Here is a 15,069-nt window from a genome sequence, read left to right as displayed (position 1 = left end):
TGATCCAGCGGATGTTGGCAATCTGATCTCTGGTTCCTCTGCCTTTTCTGAAACCAGCTTGAACATCTGGAAGTTCATAGCTCATGTATTGTTGAAGCCTGGCCTGGAGAATTTTGAGCATTACTTTGCTAGCCTGTGAGATAACTGCAATTGTGCAGTAGTTTAAGCATTCTTTAGCATTGCCATTCTTTGGAACTGGAATGAAAACTGACCTTTTCCTGTCCTGTGGCCACTGCTGAGTTTTCCAAATTTGCTAGCATATTGAGTGCAGCACTTTCACACCATCATCTTTTACAATTTGAAATAGCTCACCTGGAATTCCATCACCTCCACTAGTTTTTGTTCTGCCCATCAGAACAAGACCCAGTTTCCCCCTCAGTCAGTTTCTCCCATCAGGAAGCTTCCATAAGCCTCTTATCCTTATCCATCAGAGGGCAGACAGAATAAAAACCCCAATCAAAGAGAACTAATCAAACTGCTCACATGGACCACAGCCTTGTCTAACCCACTGAAACTATGATCCATGTCATGTAGGGTCACCCGAGACGGACAGGTCACGATGGAAAGTTCTGACAAGACATGGTCCACTGGAGAAGGAAATGGCAAGTATTCTTGCCTTCAGAACCCCATGAATAGTACAAAAGGCAAAAAGATAGTACACTGAAAGATGAACTCCCCAGGCGGGTAGGTGCCCAATGTGCTATTGGAGAAGAGTAGAGAAATAACTCAAGAAAGAATGAAGAGATGGAGTCAAAGCTAAAACAACACCCAGTTGTGGATCTGACTGGTGATGGAAGTAAAGTGTGATGTTGTAAAGAAAAATATTGCATTGGAACCTGGACGTTAGGCCCATGAATCAAGGTCAATTGGAAGCTGTCAACAGGAGAGGGCAAGAGTGAGCATCAACATTTTAGGAATCAGTAAACTAAAATGGACTGGAATGGGTGAATTTAACTCAGACGACCCTTATCTCTACTACTGTGGGCAAGAATCCCTTAGAAGAAATGGAGTAACCCTCATAGTCCACAAAAGAGTCCAAAATGCAGTACTTGAATGCAATCTCAAAAATGACAGAATGATCTCTGTTCATTTCCAACACAAACCATTCAATATCACAGTAATCCAAGTCTATGCCCCAACCAGTAATGCTGAAGAAGCTGAAGTTGAACAGTTCTATGAAGACCTTCTAGAACTAACACCCAAAAGAGATGTCCTTTCCATGATAGGGGGCTGGAATGCAAAAGTAGGAAGTCAAGAGATACCAGGGAGTAACAGGAGTAAGGAGTAACAGTCAAATTGATCTTGGAATACTAAATGAAGCAGGGCAAAAGCTAACAGAGTTTTGCCAAAATAACACACTGGTCAGAGCAAACACCCTCTTCTAACAATACAAGAGAAGACTACACATGCACACAACCAGATGATCAATACCGAAATCGGATTGATTATATTCTTTGTAGCCAAAGATGGAGAAGTTCTATAAAGTCAGCAAAAACAAGACCAGGAGCTGACTGTAGCTGAGATCATGCACTCCTTATGGCCAAATTCAGACTTAAATTGAAGAAAGTAGGGAAAACCACTAGACCATGCAGATATGACCTAAATCAAATCCCTTATGATTATACAGTAGAAGTGAGAAATAGATTCAAGGGATTAGATCTGATAGACAGAGTGCTTGAAGAACTATGGACAGAGGTTCATGATATTGTACAGGAGGCAGTAATTGAGACCATCCCTAAGAAAAACAAATGCAAAAAAGCAAAATAGTCGTCTAAGGAGGCCTTACAAATAGCTGAGAAAAGCTGCTGCTGCTGCTGCTAGGTCACTTCAGTCATATCTGACTCTGTGCGACCCCATAGATGGCAGCCCACCAGGCTCCCCTGTCCCTGGGATTCTCCAGGCAAGAACACTGGAGTGGGTTGCCATTTCCTTCTTCAATGCATGAAAGTGAAAAGTGACAGTGAAGTCGCTCAGTCCTGTCCGACTCTTAGCAACCCCATGGACTGCAGGCTACCAGGCTCCTCCACCCTGTGATTCTCCAGGCAAGAGTACTAGAGTGGGGTGCCATTGCCTAGCTGAGAAAAGAAGAGAAGTTAAATGCAAAGGAGAAAAGGCAAGATATACCCATTTGAATGCAAAGTTCCAAAGAATAGCAAGGAGAGATAAGAAATCCTTCCTCAGTGATCAATGCAAAGAAATAGAGGAAAACAATAGAATGGGAAAAACTAGAGATCTCTTCAAGAAAATGAGAGATACCAAGGAAACATTTCATACAAAGATGAGCACAATAAAGGACAGAAATGATATTGGCCTAACAGAAGCGAAGATATTAAAAAGAGGTGACAAGAATACACAGAAGAACTATACAAAAAAGATCTTCATGACCCAGATAACCACAATGGTGTGATCACTAATCTACAGCCAGACATCCTGGAATGCAAAGTCAAGTCAGCCTTAGGAAGCATCACTACAAACAAAGCTAGTGGAGGTGATGGAATTCCAGTTGAGCTATTTCAAATACTAAAAGATGATGCTGTGAAAGTGCTGCACTCAATATGCTAGCAAATTTGAAAAATCCATCTGTGGCCACAGGACTGGAAAAAGTCAGTTTTCATTCCAATCCCAAAGAAAAGGCAATGCCAAGGTATGTTCAAACTACTGCATAATTGCACTCATCTCACAGGCTAGCAAAGTAATGCTCAAAATTCTCCAAGCCAGCCTTCAACAATATGTGAACCATGAACTTCCAGATGTTCAAGCTGGTTTTAGAAAAGGCAGAGGAACCAGAGATCAAATTGCCAACATCTTCTGGATCATCAAAAAAGCAAGAGAGTTTCAGTAAAGTATCTACTTCTGCTTTATTGACTACACCAAAGCCTTTGACTATGTGGATCACAACAAACTGAAAATTCTTCAAGAGGTAGGAATACCAGATCACCTGACCTGCCTCTTGAGAAATCTGTATGTAGGTCAAGAAGCAACAGTTGGAACTGGACGTGGAACAACAGACTGGTTCCAAATAGGAAAAGGAGTATGTCAAAGCTGTATATTGTCACTCTGCTTATTTAACTTATATGCAGAGTACATCATGAGAAATGCCAGGCTGGATGAAGCGCAAGCTGGAATCAAGATTGCTGGGAGAAATATCAATAACCTCAGATAGGCAGATGACACCACCCTTATGGCAGAAAGTAAAGAAAAACTGAAGAGCCTCTTGATAAAAGTGAAAGAAGTGAGTGAAAAACCAGGCTTAAAGCTCAACATTCAGAAAACTAAGATCATGGCATCTGGTCCCATCATTGCATGGCAAATAGATGGCGAAACAATGGAAACAGTGAAAGACTTTATTTTCTGGTGCTTCAAAATCTCTGCAGATGGTGACTGCATGTGTGAAATTAAAATACGCTTGCTCCTTGAAAGAAAAGCTATGACCAACCTAGACAGCATATTATAGGGCAGAGACATTACTTTGCTGACAAAGTTCCTTCTAGTCAAAGCTATAGTTTTTCCAGTAGTCATGTATGGATGTGAGTTTGTGCCGGGGTCCAGCCCCGGCTGATCCAGGGTATTCGAAGCGGGGATGGCGTCGGTGAGGATCAGGATACAATAGCTTCAATTAGATATTAATTAAAGATGTAAAGAGTAATACAATGAGGATAGCTCAGTAGGAAAATTCAGTGGAGAAAAGAGGCTGAGTAGCTTGGTTTACGCAGGCGACCGATAAAACTTCAAGACAAGAAGCTTGTACCACTTACGTAGGCCGCAGGCGTCCTTCCGTTCTCCCGAAGGAGAGGAGACACTGTGGCCTCCCCGGTCAGATCTTAGAAGCCCAGGCAAAATTAGTAAACATGGCGGGTTCTACGCGCTCCAGATGGAGACTCACCAGAGTGAGAGAGAGAGTGACATGGGGAGACCAGTATTTTGAGAAACTGATCCCAATTCTTTATTTTCCATGGTCTACTTTTATACACTGAGGTGTTATACAAAAGTCACATGGGGTCAGCAATCCTGACTTTTATCAAAGTCAGGTGCTTCATACAAATGTATACAGAGGTCTTAGGGGTGTTACATCATCTTCTGGCCAGGGGGGCCTGCTGACAATTTATGACCCTCTCCTTGCGACAGCAGTCAGTCAACCAGGACACTTATTTCTCCAGGGGTGATTATTCTTAAAACAGACGCCACCCAAACAAAGTTACATTCCTATAGGGTGAGGGTGTAGTGGGTTTTAGTTAAGGAAAGAATTTACTTAGCCTAAGGTCTAACGTGATTAATATCAAAGGTTAATACTTATTTCTTCTATATATTCATTAACGTATGTAAGGGCAGGGGATATGGAGACTTAGCAACAAACATTGGCTCAACAAATGAAAAACCCTTCACCAATACAATTTCTAATCAGCCCATTATACTTATACTAATAGTTTTCTAACTTTTCTAAGGAACCTGTTTTTAGAAGGTTTAAAGCATCTCGTGCCTCTCACAGTTGGGAGGCTGTGAGCAATCACATGTGGCCGGTCAAGCCTGTCAGGCAGGCCAGAGAACCTTCAGAGGAGTTTGTAGGTTAAAACACTCTTGTCACGCCCAGGAGTTTTCACTAACTGGAGCTCTAGGTTAACTCCTTCTCCAAAAGAGGTGGTGGGGGACAGCCCCCCGTAAAGTCAGAGGTGTAGGTGAGAGCACAAAGTAGTAAAGTAGGCAGGCTCTGGTTATGGGGGTAGATGCTCGAGGATTTCCAGGGGGACTCCTGAGGCTCGATCCCGCCTTTGCGTATGTCGAGCCTCCTTCCTCATGACCTTTGCCACGGGAGGAGTACCTCACGCTGGCCCCCAACAAGTTTGGACTATAAAGAAAGCTGAGTGCCAAAGAATTGATGCATTTGAGCTGTGGTGTTGGAGAAGACTCTTGAGAGTCCCTTGGACAGCAAGGAGATCCAACCAGTCCATCCTAAAGGTAATCAGTCCTGAATATTCATTGGAAGGACTGATGTTGAAGCTGAAACTTTGGCTACCTGATGCAAAGAACTGACTCATTGGAAAAGGCCCTGATGCTGGGAAAGATTGAAGGCAGGACAAGAAGGGGACGACAGAGGACGGGATGGTTGGATGGCATCACCGACTCGATAGACATGAATTTAAGCAAGCTCCAGGAGTTGGTGATGGACAGGGAAGCCTGGCGTGCTGTAGTCCATGGGGTCGCAAAGAGTCGGACACAACTGAATGACTGAACTGAACTGAACTGATGGAGTAGAATGAATGGATGAGCTTATAGCAATGTTTTAAAAGCTTTGGCATATGACTCATCAGCGAATCATGAAATCAATAAGGTAGATTTATAATCAGCTTTCATTTTAACTAGAAGAATTGTTAAAAATAGTTAAAAGAAGGAATAGATTGGGAGTTTGGTCTTCACATGTACACACTACTGCATTTAAAATAGATAATCAACAAGGACCTACTGTATAGCGCAGGGAACTCTGCTCAGTATTCTGTATAACATAAATAGGAAAAGAATTTGAAAAAGAATAGACATATGTATATGCATAACCGAATTACTTTGCTCTATACCTGAAACTAACACAACATTGTTAATCAACTCTGCTCCAACATAAAATAAATTTTAAAAATAATTTTTAAACATAAGTAAAAATTTTAAAGTATTTTAAAAAGAAAGATAAAATAGTATATAATAAGGGTATTATTTCATGCAATTTTTAGAATAAAATGTGTAAAATACAGTGAGGTGCAGTAGAATAAAAATAAAAGCCACTGGTCTTTGATAAACAAGCTTCTTTTTCTGTGTAATGAGTAAAAGCAGTTTTCTTTCTGGCAAAAAATCTGAGCTTCTTGGTAACTGAAAAGGACTCCTGCCCCGGAAGACTGGCACTTTAACAAATTTCAAAGCCTGAAATTCAAGGAAGAAAGTGCCTGCTTTAGAGTTTTAGGTTTCTGTGAGCAAATGATAAGACTTTAAAACCCATCACGGATCCTGCCACAGCCTACTAAGCCTAGGAGTGCTACTTAATTCTGTTTCCTCTGGTAGTTTGTCTTAAACATATCTTGTCTCACATCTTGGAGAATTTCTTAATGGCTGCTTCTCCAGCCTTCTCTCTTAAGAGCTGAGGGCCTGAGCCAATGAGATGCTGCCGTTCTGTTTCCATAGCAATAAAAGAAACAAACCTTCCCCCACCATCTGCTAAGGAAAAATCTCACAACTCTAACTCTCACAAGAGAGTCTCAGTGAAGGGGTGACTCTCTCCTCTAATTTGACTTACATTGCAATACTAAAAGACTCAAACTGGGTTGTCTTCAGAAGGGAAATTCATGCTCATGCCAGGTCAGCCTTTGTGAAAGACTTTGGATTCCCTGGAAAACTGTGGATTTTCTGCTCTGGCATTTCAATCACTTGGAATGACCACTACAGTCTCGCATCCTGGAACCCTCCGGATTTGACCTAAAATTAATTCTGATTTTGCATTGATGAAAAGAGTTTCTCTAACCTTATGGTGACTTTAAGACTCTTGAATTGAAAAGAAACTACATGGGGAAAACAAATCTTTGGGAAGTCCAAGGTAAGCTCTTTGGAAAGATGTTTCATAAAATTTTTTTTGTTCTGGTTGTTAATGCTAACCAGTGACCTTTCTGGAGGCTCAGCTGCTCACTGGTGACTATAAGGTCACCAATTGGCACATTCAGTGCACTAAGTCTTGGGTAAAATCATCAGAAAGAGATATAGGAAAGGAAAAGAATGAGGAGCAAGATTCTAAAACACACACACACACCCATATAGTCTTAGAGCCATAAAATGCACATCTAGCCACTGTGTATGCATTAGATCTATCCATGCTGATATGGAAATATCTATTAGATATCCTGCTGTTGTTTAGTTGCCAAGTCGCGTCCAACTGTTTTGTGACCCCTTGGATTTGTAGCTTGCCAAGCTCGTCTGTCCATGGGATTTCCCAGGCAAGAATACTAGAGTGGGTTGCCATTTCCTTCTCCAAGGGATCTTCCTAACCCAGGGATCAAACTTGAGTTTCCTGCCTGGCAGACAGATTCTTTACCACTGAGCCACCTGGAAAGTCCAGATATACATACACCAAAAAAGGCAAGGCATGGTGTAGTGTGTAAAGTGTGTTCTTGTTTATGTAAAAACTTTTTAAATATTATAGAATATTTCTGGAAAGATACCCAAAAAGCTGTTAACAGTGATTCCCTCTTGGGGGAATATGAAGGCAGAGGGCTGACATTTAGCTTGTATGCACAGTTATTGAAATATAAAAATACTGCCATACTGGCTGTGCATATACATTGTTCAAGGCCCTCAAATGTCATGCCTGCCTCCTTGGTTACCTCCACAATTGTCCTGGCATCCCCAGACCTCCTCAGGATTCAGTGAGTGGTTACTACCTGGTGTGGGGATGGGAGTGGGGTCCTCTATCACCCTGTTCCACCACATAACCCTCAACTATTCTGCTTGTTCCATAGCCTTGTCTTACTAGTTGTTAATAATTTGGAGTATCATTCCCATGGGTATTTGGAGGCCTTTACTTTTTAAGAGCAAAAGAATATGCACCAAGGCATTGCTCATCATCGGGAAAAAAGGAACAAGCAAATGTTTATTAATACAAAACTAGCTAAAAATATAAATGAGTACATTCATAAAAGAGAAATTTACAAAGTCATGATAATATAGAAACAAATTTCAGGCTTTTTTTCGTTTGTTTATTTATTTTTGGTTCGCTTGGGTCTTAGTTGCTGACGTGGGCTTTCTCTAGTTGCAGTGAGCGGGGGCTGCTCTCTTGTTGTGGAGCATGGCTTCCAGGGCGTGAGGGCTCAGTAGTTGTGGCATGTGGACTTAGTTGCCCTGCACCAAGTGGAATCTTCCTGGACCAGGGATGAAACCTGTGTCCCCTGCTTTGGCAGGCAGATTCTTAACCATTGGACCACCAAGGAAGTCCTCAGTCTTGTTTAAAAGGTTTGTTTTAAATAATTAGAATTATAGATTTGCCTTAAATTTGCTCTAAAATAATCTAGTGTTAGAAAAGTGGGTTAACTCAGTTCAGTGCTCTGTGATGACCTAGAGGGGTGGGCTGGGGGAGGGGAGGGAGTCTCAAGAGGGAGGGTGTATATGTATACTTACAGGTGATTCACGTTGTACAGCAGAAACCAGCACAACATTGTAAAGCTATTATTCTCCAATTTTTAAAAAGGTGAGCTAAGATGGAAGAGACTAGCCATAAATTGCTAGTTATTGTAGCTAGGTGACAATACGTGTGAGTTCACTGTACTCTTTTGTCTACTTCTGTACATTTTAAAAATTTCTCCACAGTAAACTTAAGTTTAAAAATAATTCTATGACTGTATATGTATATAGTTACCAACTATGTGTTTAAAAAGGCATATCTAGGATGTAAGTAGAATTTGCTTTCATTTATAGAAAATTATGCATCTGTTTCTCTAGACTAAAGAGAATTCTAGAGGGCACTCACCAAAATATTTCCAGTGGTCATCTCTAGATGCTAGTATTTTGGGTTATTTTTACTTAGGCTTTTCTGTGTTATTTTCTTTACAATGAACATAATTCAATTTAACACATATTTTTTAAAAAGCCTATTCTCCCATAAATTTAGGAATAAAAGCTTCTGTAAACAAAATACCTTTTTCATAATGTTCCTAAACTCAGTTGCCAGTTTTTGAAACCCTAATGTATGCAAGGCAGTGTGCTGAGAACTTTCCTGACATGGTCTCATTTCATGTGCCCGAAAGCCCAGTGAGGAGACATGAATTTTTTCCCCATTTTGCCGATGAGGAAGCTGAGACTCATGAAAGTACATTTATTGGGGTCCCACAGATGATAAGCAGATTTCCTGTGCAAAATCAGACCCAACTGATTCCAAAACCCAAGGGAAATTTTAGTAAACAATGTTGTGAAGATGGATATAATGGAATATTACTAAGTCAAAAAAAGAATGAAATCTTGCCATTTGCAATAATATGAATGGACCTAGAGACTGTTAGGAGAAGGCAATGGCACCCCACTCCAGTACTCTTGCCTGGAAAATCCCATGGACGGAGGAACCTGGTGGACTGCAGTCCATGAAGTCGCTAAGAGTCGGACATGACTGAGCGACTTCACTTTTCACTTTCATGCACTGGAGAAGGAAATGGCAACCCACTCCAGTGTTCTTGCCTGGAGAATCCCAGGGACAGAGGAGCCTGGTAGGAGGCTGTCTATGGGGTCGCACAGAGTTGGACACGACTGAAGCGACTTAGCAGCAGCAGAGACTGTTATGCCACGTAAAATAAGTCAGAGAAAGACAAACAGTATGATTTCACTTATATGTGGAATCTAAAAAACAAAGCACCCTTTTTCATTTTTGCAAACATTCCAGTATATTCTAGTATATCTTTAGTATAAAATTTCTAATTTTAATATAACATTTTAAAATATTTTAGTTATTTACACTCTCTTAAAACTCAGTTTCCTTTCAACTTTTCCATATAACTTTTTAACCAGCCAATCAACTCTGATTTATTCTATTCTGATAACACACCATATTGGCCTTTCCTTTTGAACATGAGTTATTTTCAACAAAAACCTTAATAATGACTTTTTTAAATTAAAAAAAAAGCAAATGAACAAACAAGACAAAACAGAAACAGACTCATAGATACAGAGAACAAAGTGGTTGCCAGAAAGATGAGGGGTAAAAACTTGGGCAAAATATGTGAAGAGGATCAAGAGGTACAAATTTCCAGTTATAAAATAACTATCATAGAGATATAATGTATAGCATAGGGAATATTCTCAATAACATTGTAATAACTTTGCATGTGACAAAGGGTTACTAGACTTTTATTAGCTTATAATGTATAAAATTGTCAAATCACTGGGTTGTATACTGGAAACTAATACATTGTATCCCTTAGAAGAAATGGAGTAGCCATCACAGTCAACAGAAGAGTCCGAAATGCAGTACTTGGATGCAATCTCAATAATGACAGAATGATCTCTGTTCATTTCCAAGGCAAACCATTCAATATCACATTAATCCATGTCTATGCCCCAACCAGTAATGCTGAAGAAGCTGAACAGTTCTATGAAGACCTACAAGACCCTTTAGATTAACACACAAAAAAGATGTCCTCATCATTATAAGGGATGGGAATGCAGAATTAGGAAGTCAAGAAATACTTGGAGTAACAGGCAAATTTGGCCTTGGAGTACAGAATGAAGCCGGGCAAAGGCTAACAGAGTTTTGCCAAAAGAACGCACGGGTCATAGCAAACACCCTCTTCCAACCACACAAGAGAAGACTCTACACACGGACATCACCAGATGGTCAAACCGAAATCACATTGATTATATTCTTTGCAGCCAAAGATGGAGAAGCTCTATACAGTCAACAAAAACAAGACCAGGAGCTGACTGTGGCTCAGATCATGAATTCCTTATTGCCAAATTCAGAATTAAATTGAAGAAAGTAGGAAAAAACTATTAGACCATGCAGGTATGACCTAAATCAAATCCATTACAATTATACAGTGGAAGTGAGAAATAGATTCAAGGGATTAGATTTGACAGACAGAGTGCCTGAAGAACTATGGACAGAGGTTCATGATTTGTACAGAAGGCAGTAATCAAGACCACCCCCAAGAAAAAGAAATGCAAAAAAGCAAAATAGTTGTCTGAGGAGGCCTTACAAATAGCTGAGAAAAGAAGAGAAGCTAAATGCAAAGGAGAAAAGGAAAGATATAAACATCTGAATACAGAGTTCCAAAGAATAGCAAGGAGAGATAAGAAAGCCTTCCTCAGAGATCAATGCAAAGAAATAGAGGAAAACAATAGAATGGGAAAGACTAGAGATCTCTTTAAGAAAATGAAAGATAACAAAGGAACATTACATGCAAAGATGGGCTCAATAAAGGACAGAAATGGTATGGACCTAACAGAAGCAGAAGATATTAAGAAGAGGCGGCAAGAATACACAGAAGAATTATACAAAAAATCTTCAGGACCCAGATAATCACGATGGTGTGATCACTGACCTAGAGCCAGACGTCCTGGAATGCGAAGTCAAGTGGGCCTTAGGAAGCATCACTATAAACAAAGCTAGTGGAGGTGATGGAATTCCAGTTGAGCTATTTCAAATCCTAAAAGATGATGCTGTGAAAGTGCTGCACTCAATATGCCAGCAAATTTGGAAAACTTGGCAGTGGCCACAGGACTGGAAGAGGTCAGTTTTCATTCCAGTCCCAGAGAAAGGCAATGCCAAAGAATGCTCAAACTACTGCACAGTTGCACTCATCTCACAGGCTAGCAAAGTAATGCTCAAAATTCTCCAAGCCAGGCTTCAACAGTATGTGAACCGTGTACTTCGAGATGTTCAAGCTGGATTTAGAAAAGACAGAGGAACCAGAGATCAAATTGCCAACATCTGCTGGATCATTGAAAAAGCAAGAGAGTTCCAGGAAAACATCTATTTCTGCTTTATTGACTACGTCAAAGCCTTTGACTGTGTGGATATCAGCAAATTGTGGAAAATTCTGAAAGAGATAGGAATACCAGACCACCTGACCTGGCTCTTGAGAATTCTGTATGCAGGTTAGGGGGTAACAGTTAGAACTGGACATGGAACAACAGACTGGTTCCAAATAGGAAAAGGAGTATGTCAAAGCTGTATATTGTCACTCTGCTTATTTAACTTATATGCAGAGTACATCATGAGAAACGCTGGGCTGGATGAAGCACAAGCTGGAATCAAGATTGCTGGGAGAAATATCAACAACCTCAGATATGCAGATGACACCACCCTTATGGCAGAAATCGAGGAAGATCTAAAGAGCCTCTTGATGAAGGTGAAAGAGGAGAGTGAAAAAGTTGACTTAAAACTCAACATTCAGAAAACAAAGATCATGGCATCTGGTCCCATCACTTCATGGCAAATAGATAGTGGAAACAGTAAGAGACTTTATTTTTTTGGACTCCAAAATCTCTGCAGGTGGTGACTGCAGCCATGAAATTAAAAGACGCTTGCTCCTTGGAAGAAAAGCTATGACCAATCTAGACAGCATGTTAAAAAAAAAAGAAACATATCTTTGCCAACAAAGGTCCATCTAGTCAAAGCTGTGGTTTTTCTAGTAGTCATATATAGATGTGAGCGTTGGACTATAAAGAAAGCTGAGCACTAAAGAATCGATGCTTTTGAACTGTGGTGTTGGAGAAGACTTGGACTCCCTTGAATTTGGACTTGGATGTGCTGCAGTCCATGGGGTCACAAAGAGTCAGACACGACTGAGCAACTGAGCTGAACTGAACTGAATATATTGTATGTCAAATATACTTTAATAAAAAATAAAAACAAGAAAGAAAAAACTATGGTTGAGGTGAATCCTTAATCACAGCTACAAAGCCCCTTTTGGCATGTAAGGTAACATATTTACTTAGAACATGGGGCAGGGGAGAAAGGGGAAGGAACACTATTTGACCTACCATGTGCTCCAACAGATGTCGAATACCCATCCGAAACATCAGATAATCGACCAGTTCCAACCCTGCATCTTGGGGGGCTTTCTCCTGGAAACTGGCTTCCGCTGGTTTGTACATCCTTTGCAGGCTCATAAGCTGTAGTTTCCTATGGTGCACTAAGTGAGGGAGTCACAGTGCCGAGCCCGTATGGACATCATTGTGCAGTATTATCTCCTCTCTCCTTCTCTCTGTTCTCATGGAATTAAACATCTCTTAATCTGTACTCTCATTTTAGTGAAGTTCTGGAAAAGAAAGAAGATAAACAAGTATGATCAAGCCTCCATGTTTATCTGATAGTTTTTCATGCAAACCTTTGTTACAGAGTTTTTTGTTTTTATGAAGCCAAGAAGGAAGAGTTTTGGCTGTGCAATTCAGGCCAGTGACCAGGAAAGAGAACCTAAAAGGTTCTCTTGCACTGTAATTTGAGTAACAGAGCTGCTTTTCTAGGAAGGGCTACGCATGACCTACCTGTTACAGGCATTTAGTGTGATCTGAGGGAAGAGCAAGTGCTCAGGAATCAGATAGACTTGTGTTTGTTTCCACCTTTGTGACTTGCTACCTCCGTTACCTTTCTGAGCCTCACTATCCTCATCTGTAAAGCTGGCATAACAATAACTGATCACTTTTTGTGGATCTGGCTCATAGTAAGCACTCAGCAACTCTTTCCCAGGTGGCTCAGTGGTAAAGAACCCTCCTGCTAATGCAGGAGATGCAGGTTTGATCCTGGGTCAGGAAGATCCCCTGGAGAAGAAAATGACAACCCACTCCAGTATTCTTGTCTGGGAAATCCTGTGGACAGAGGAGCCTGGTAGGCTGCAGTCCATGGGGTTGCAAAGAGTCGGACATGACTGAGCGACTAAACAACAACAACATCAAACGTTAAACGGCTTTCAAGTCAGATCTCCTGGGTGGCCAGAGGTGAACACAGGCCAAGGTGCTGTGTTCGAGACCCTGTACCACATTGACAGCTTCCAGAATCTGTCATCTGTGCTTTGGCCTTTCCCTGGGTTCTTCCCAATTCGTCTCTAAGCATTGTTGCTCTGACTCTCAACAGTGTAACTCTGCTGCTGTTTTCCGACTTCGGTGAGGGCCTCCTGACCAAGCAACCAAGACAGCCCCTGACCTGCCATGTACCCCAACCCCCTCGTCTACTGCACCTGCTGGGATCCCTGGAACTTGGGGCCACGAAAGCTAATCAAGACCCCTCAGCCACCAAGCAAGACCTCCTCAGTGAAGCCCAAGTAAGGATTATCCAGGATGGAGTGTGGCCTGAGGGCTTGGGTTCTGTGGAGTGGGGCAGCCATCTTTCTCTCACAAGATTTCCAAAACAGTCAGCCTGGCAGCAAAATCCCAAAGCGGCCAGAAAGCCCGGCTTTACTGACCTGTTGGCTGCACAGCACTCTGGACAGGGCAGCTGGGGCGGAGTGTGGTTTCAATGAGGAATCTGCAGAGTAAGCACAGGAGGGAAAGGGCCATGGCAGGACCCCTCCCCGATACAGGTCAAAGAGCTTCTAGAACTAGAGGACTTCAGCCCAGGAACCCCTGGTCAGTGAACAAGTGCCAGGATCATTGGCCCGAGGTTCCCCAGACCATCCTGGTTATAAAGATTCCCATTGGCAGACCGTGTCTTCCAACTTGGGGTTACTGTGGGGGTCTCCCTTACCTGAGAGTGCCAACGCAGGTTCCTGAATTTCCAATTTTCTCTTTCTCATGATTTCCTTTTTCACTGTCAGGCTCTCTCCTCTTCCTCCAGCTGGAAAAAAACAAAATTATGCCCAACCGATAACAAAACCTGTTGTCTCCCCAAAGTAAGTATTTTCACGTCCATGGGACAGGAACGGTTTGAGGTATGTGAATAAAATAATCCCACTTCTAGGCCTTTACAACATTTCCTGACTTGAGGTAACTGCTCCCAAGTGTGTCAGAGAAATGCCAGAACGCACTGGGATTTCCTCCAAACCTCAGCTCCTACAGGTGGATTCTGTGGTCCTTTGCCCTCACTGCTTTCAAAGTCACTTCCAAGGAATTCTCAGCAGGGTGCCCCAGAGAGCCCCTCCCTGCCCTAAAAGCGTTGAATGCACGTCCTTGACCAAAAGCCTCCCACGAATTTATAGCGTGCACTCATCCTTTTCTTGATTACTTTACTATGTCTAAGGATTTCTGTAGATTGCAGCTCTGTTTTTATTCACCAATTAAAATTTTCATTCACATTTATAAGCTTATCTAGTGTAATTTAGGTTTAGGCCTTTGCATGAAACTTTGTATTCTATTTACTTATTTATTTGGAAACCATTTACTGAGCACCTACTATTTGCTTGGAGAAGGAAATGGCAACCCACTCCAGTATTCTTGCCTGGAGAATCCCATGGACAGAGAAGCCTGGCAGGCTACAGTCCACGGGGTCGCAAAGAGTTGGACACGACTGAGCGACTTCACTCACTCACTCACTCACTATTTGCTAGACTTTGAGTCAGGTGCAGGGGGACAGCAATGAACACGGCAAAGTCTCTGCTCTCCTGGACTTGCATTCTAGTGGGG

General features: G+C 41.6%; 1 protein-coding gene across 4 annotated transcripts in view; it reads left to right on the top strand.

The window, feature by feature from the left end:
- Positions 1 to 6,170: 6,170 nt before the first annotated feature.
- FLACC1 (flagellum associated containing coiled-coil domains 1) overlaps positions 6,171 to 15,069 on the top strand; it is a 38,827-nt gene continuing 29,928 nt past the window's right edge. For 3 of the 4 annotated variants that reach the window (XM_006080523.3, XM_044937222.1, XM_006080525.3), the window contains exons 1-3: positions 6,171 to 6,571; positions 13,586 to 13,772; positions 14,265 to 14,339. In XM_006080523.3, the coding sequence (XP_006080585.1) occupies positions 13,660 to 13,772; positions 14,265 to 14,339 (188 nt within the window). In that variant the 5' untranslated portion in view covers positions 6,171 to 6,571; positions 13,586 to 13,659. The remainder of the gene's footprint in view (positions 6,572 to 13,585; positions 13,773 to 14,264; positions 14,340 to 15,069) is intronic. The other variant, XM_006080522.3, reaches the window with a different exon arrangement.

This window comes from Bubalus bubalis, chromosome 2 (assembly GCF_019923935.1).
Source record: "Bubalus bubalis isolate 160015118507 breed Murrah chromosome 2, NDDB_SH_1, whole genome shotgun sequence".
NCBI lineage: Eukaryota > Metazoa > Chordata > Mammalia > Artiodactyla > Bovidae > Bubalus > Bubalus bubalis.
This window is presented reverse-complemented; position numbering and strand designations above follow the sequence as displayed.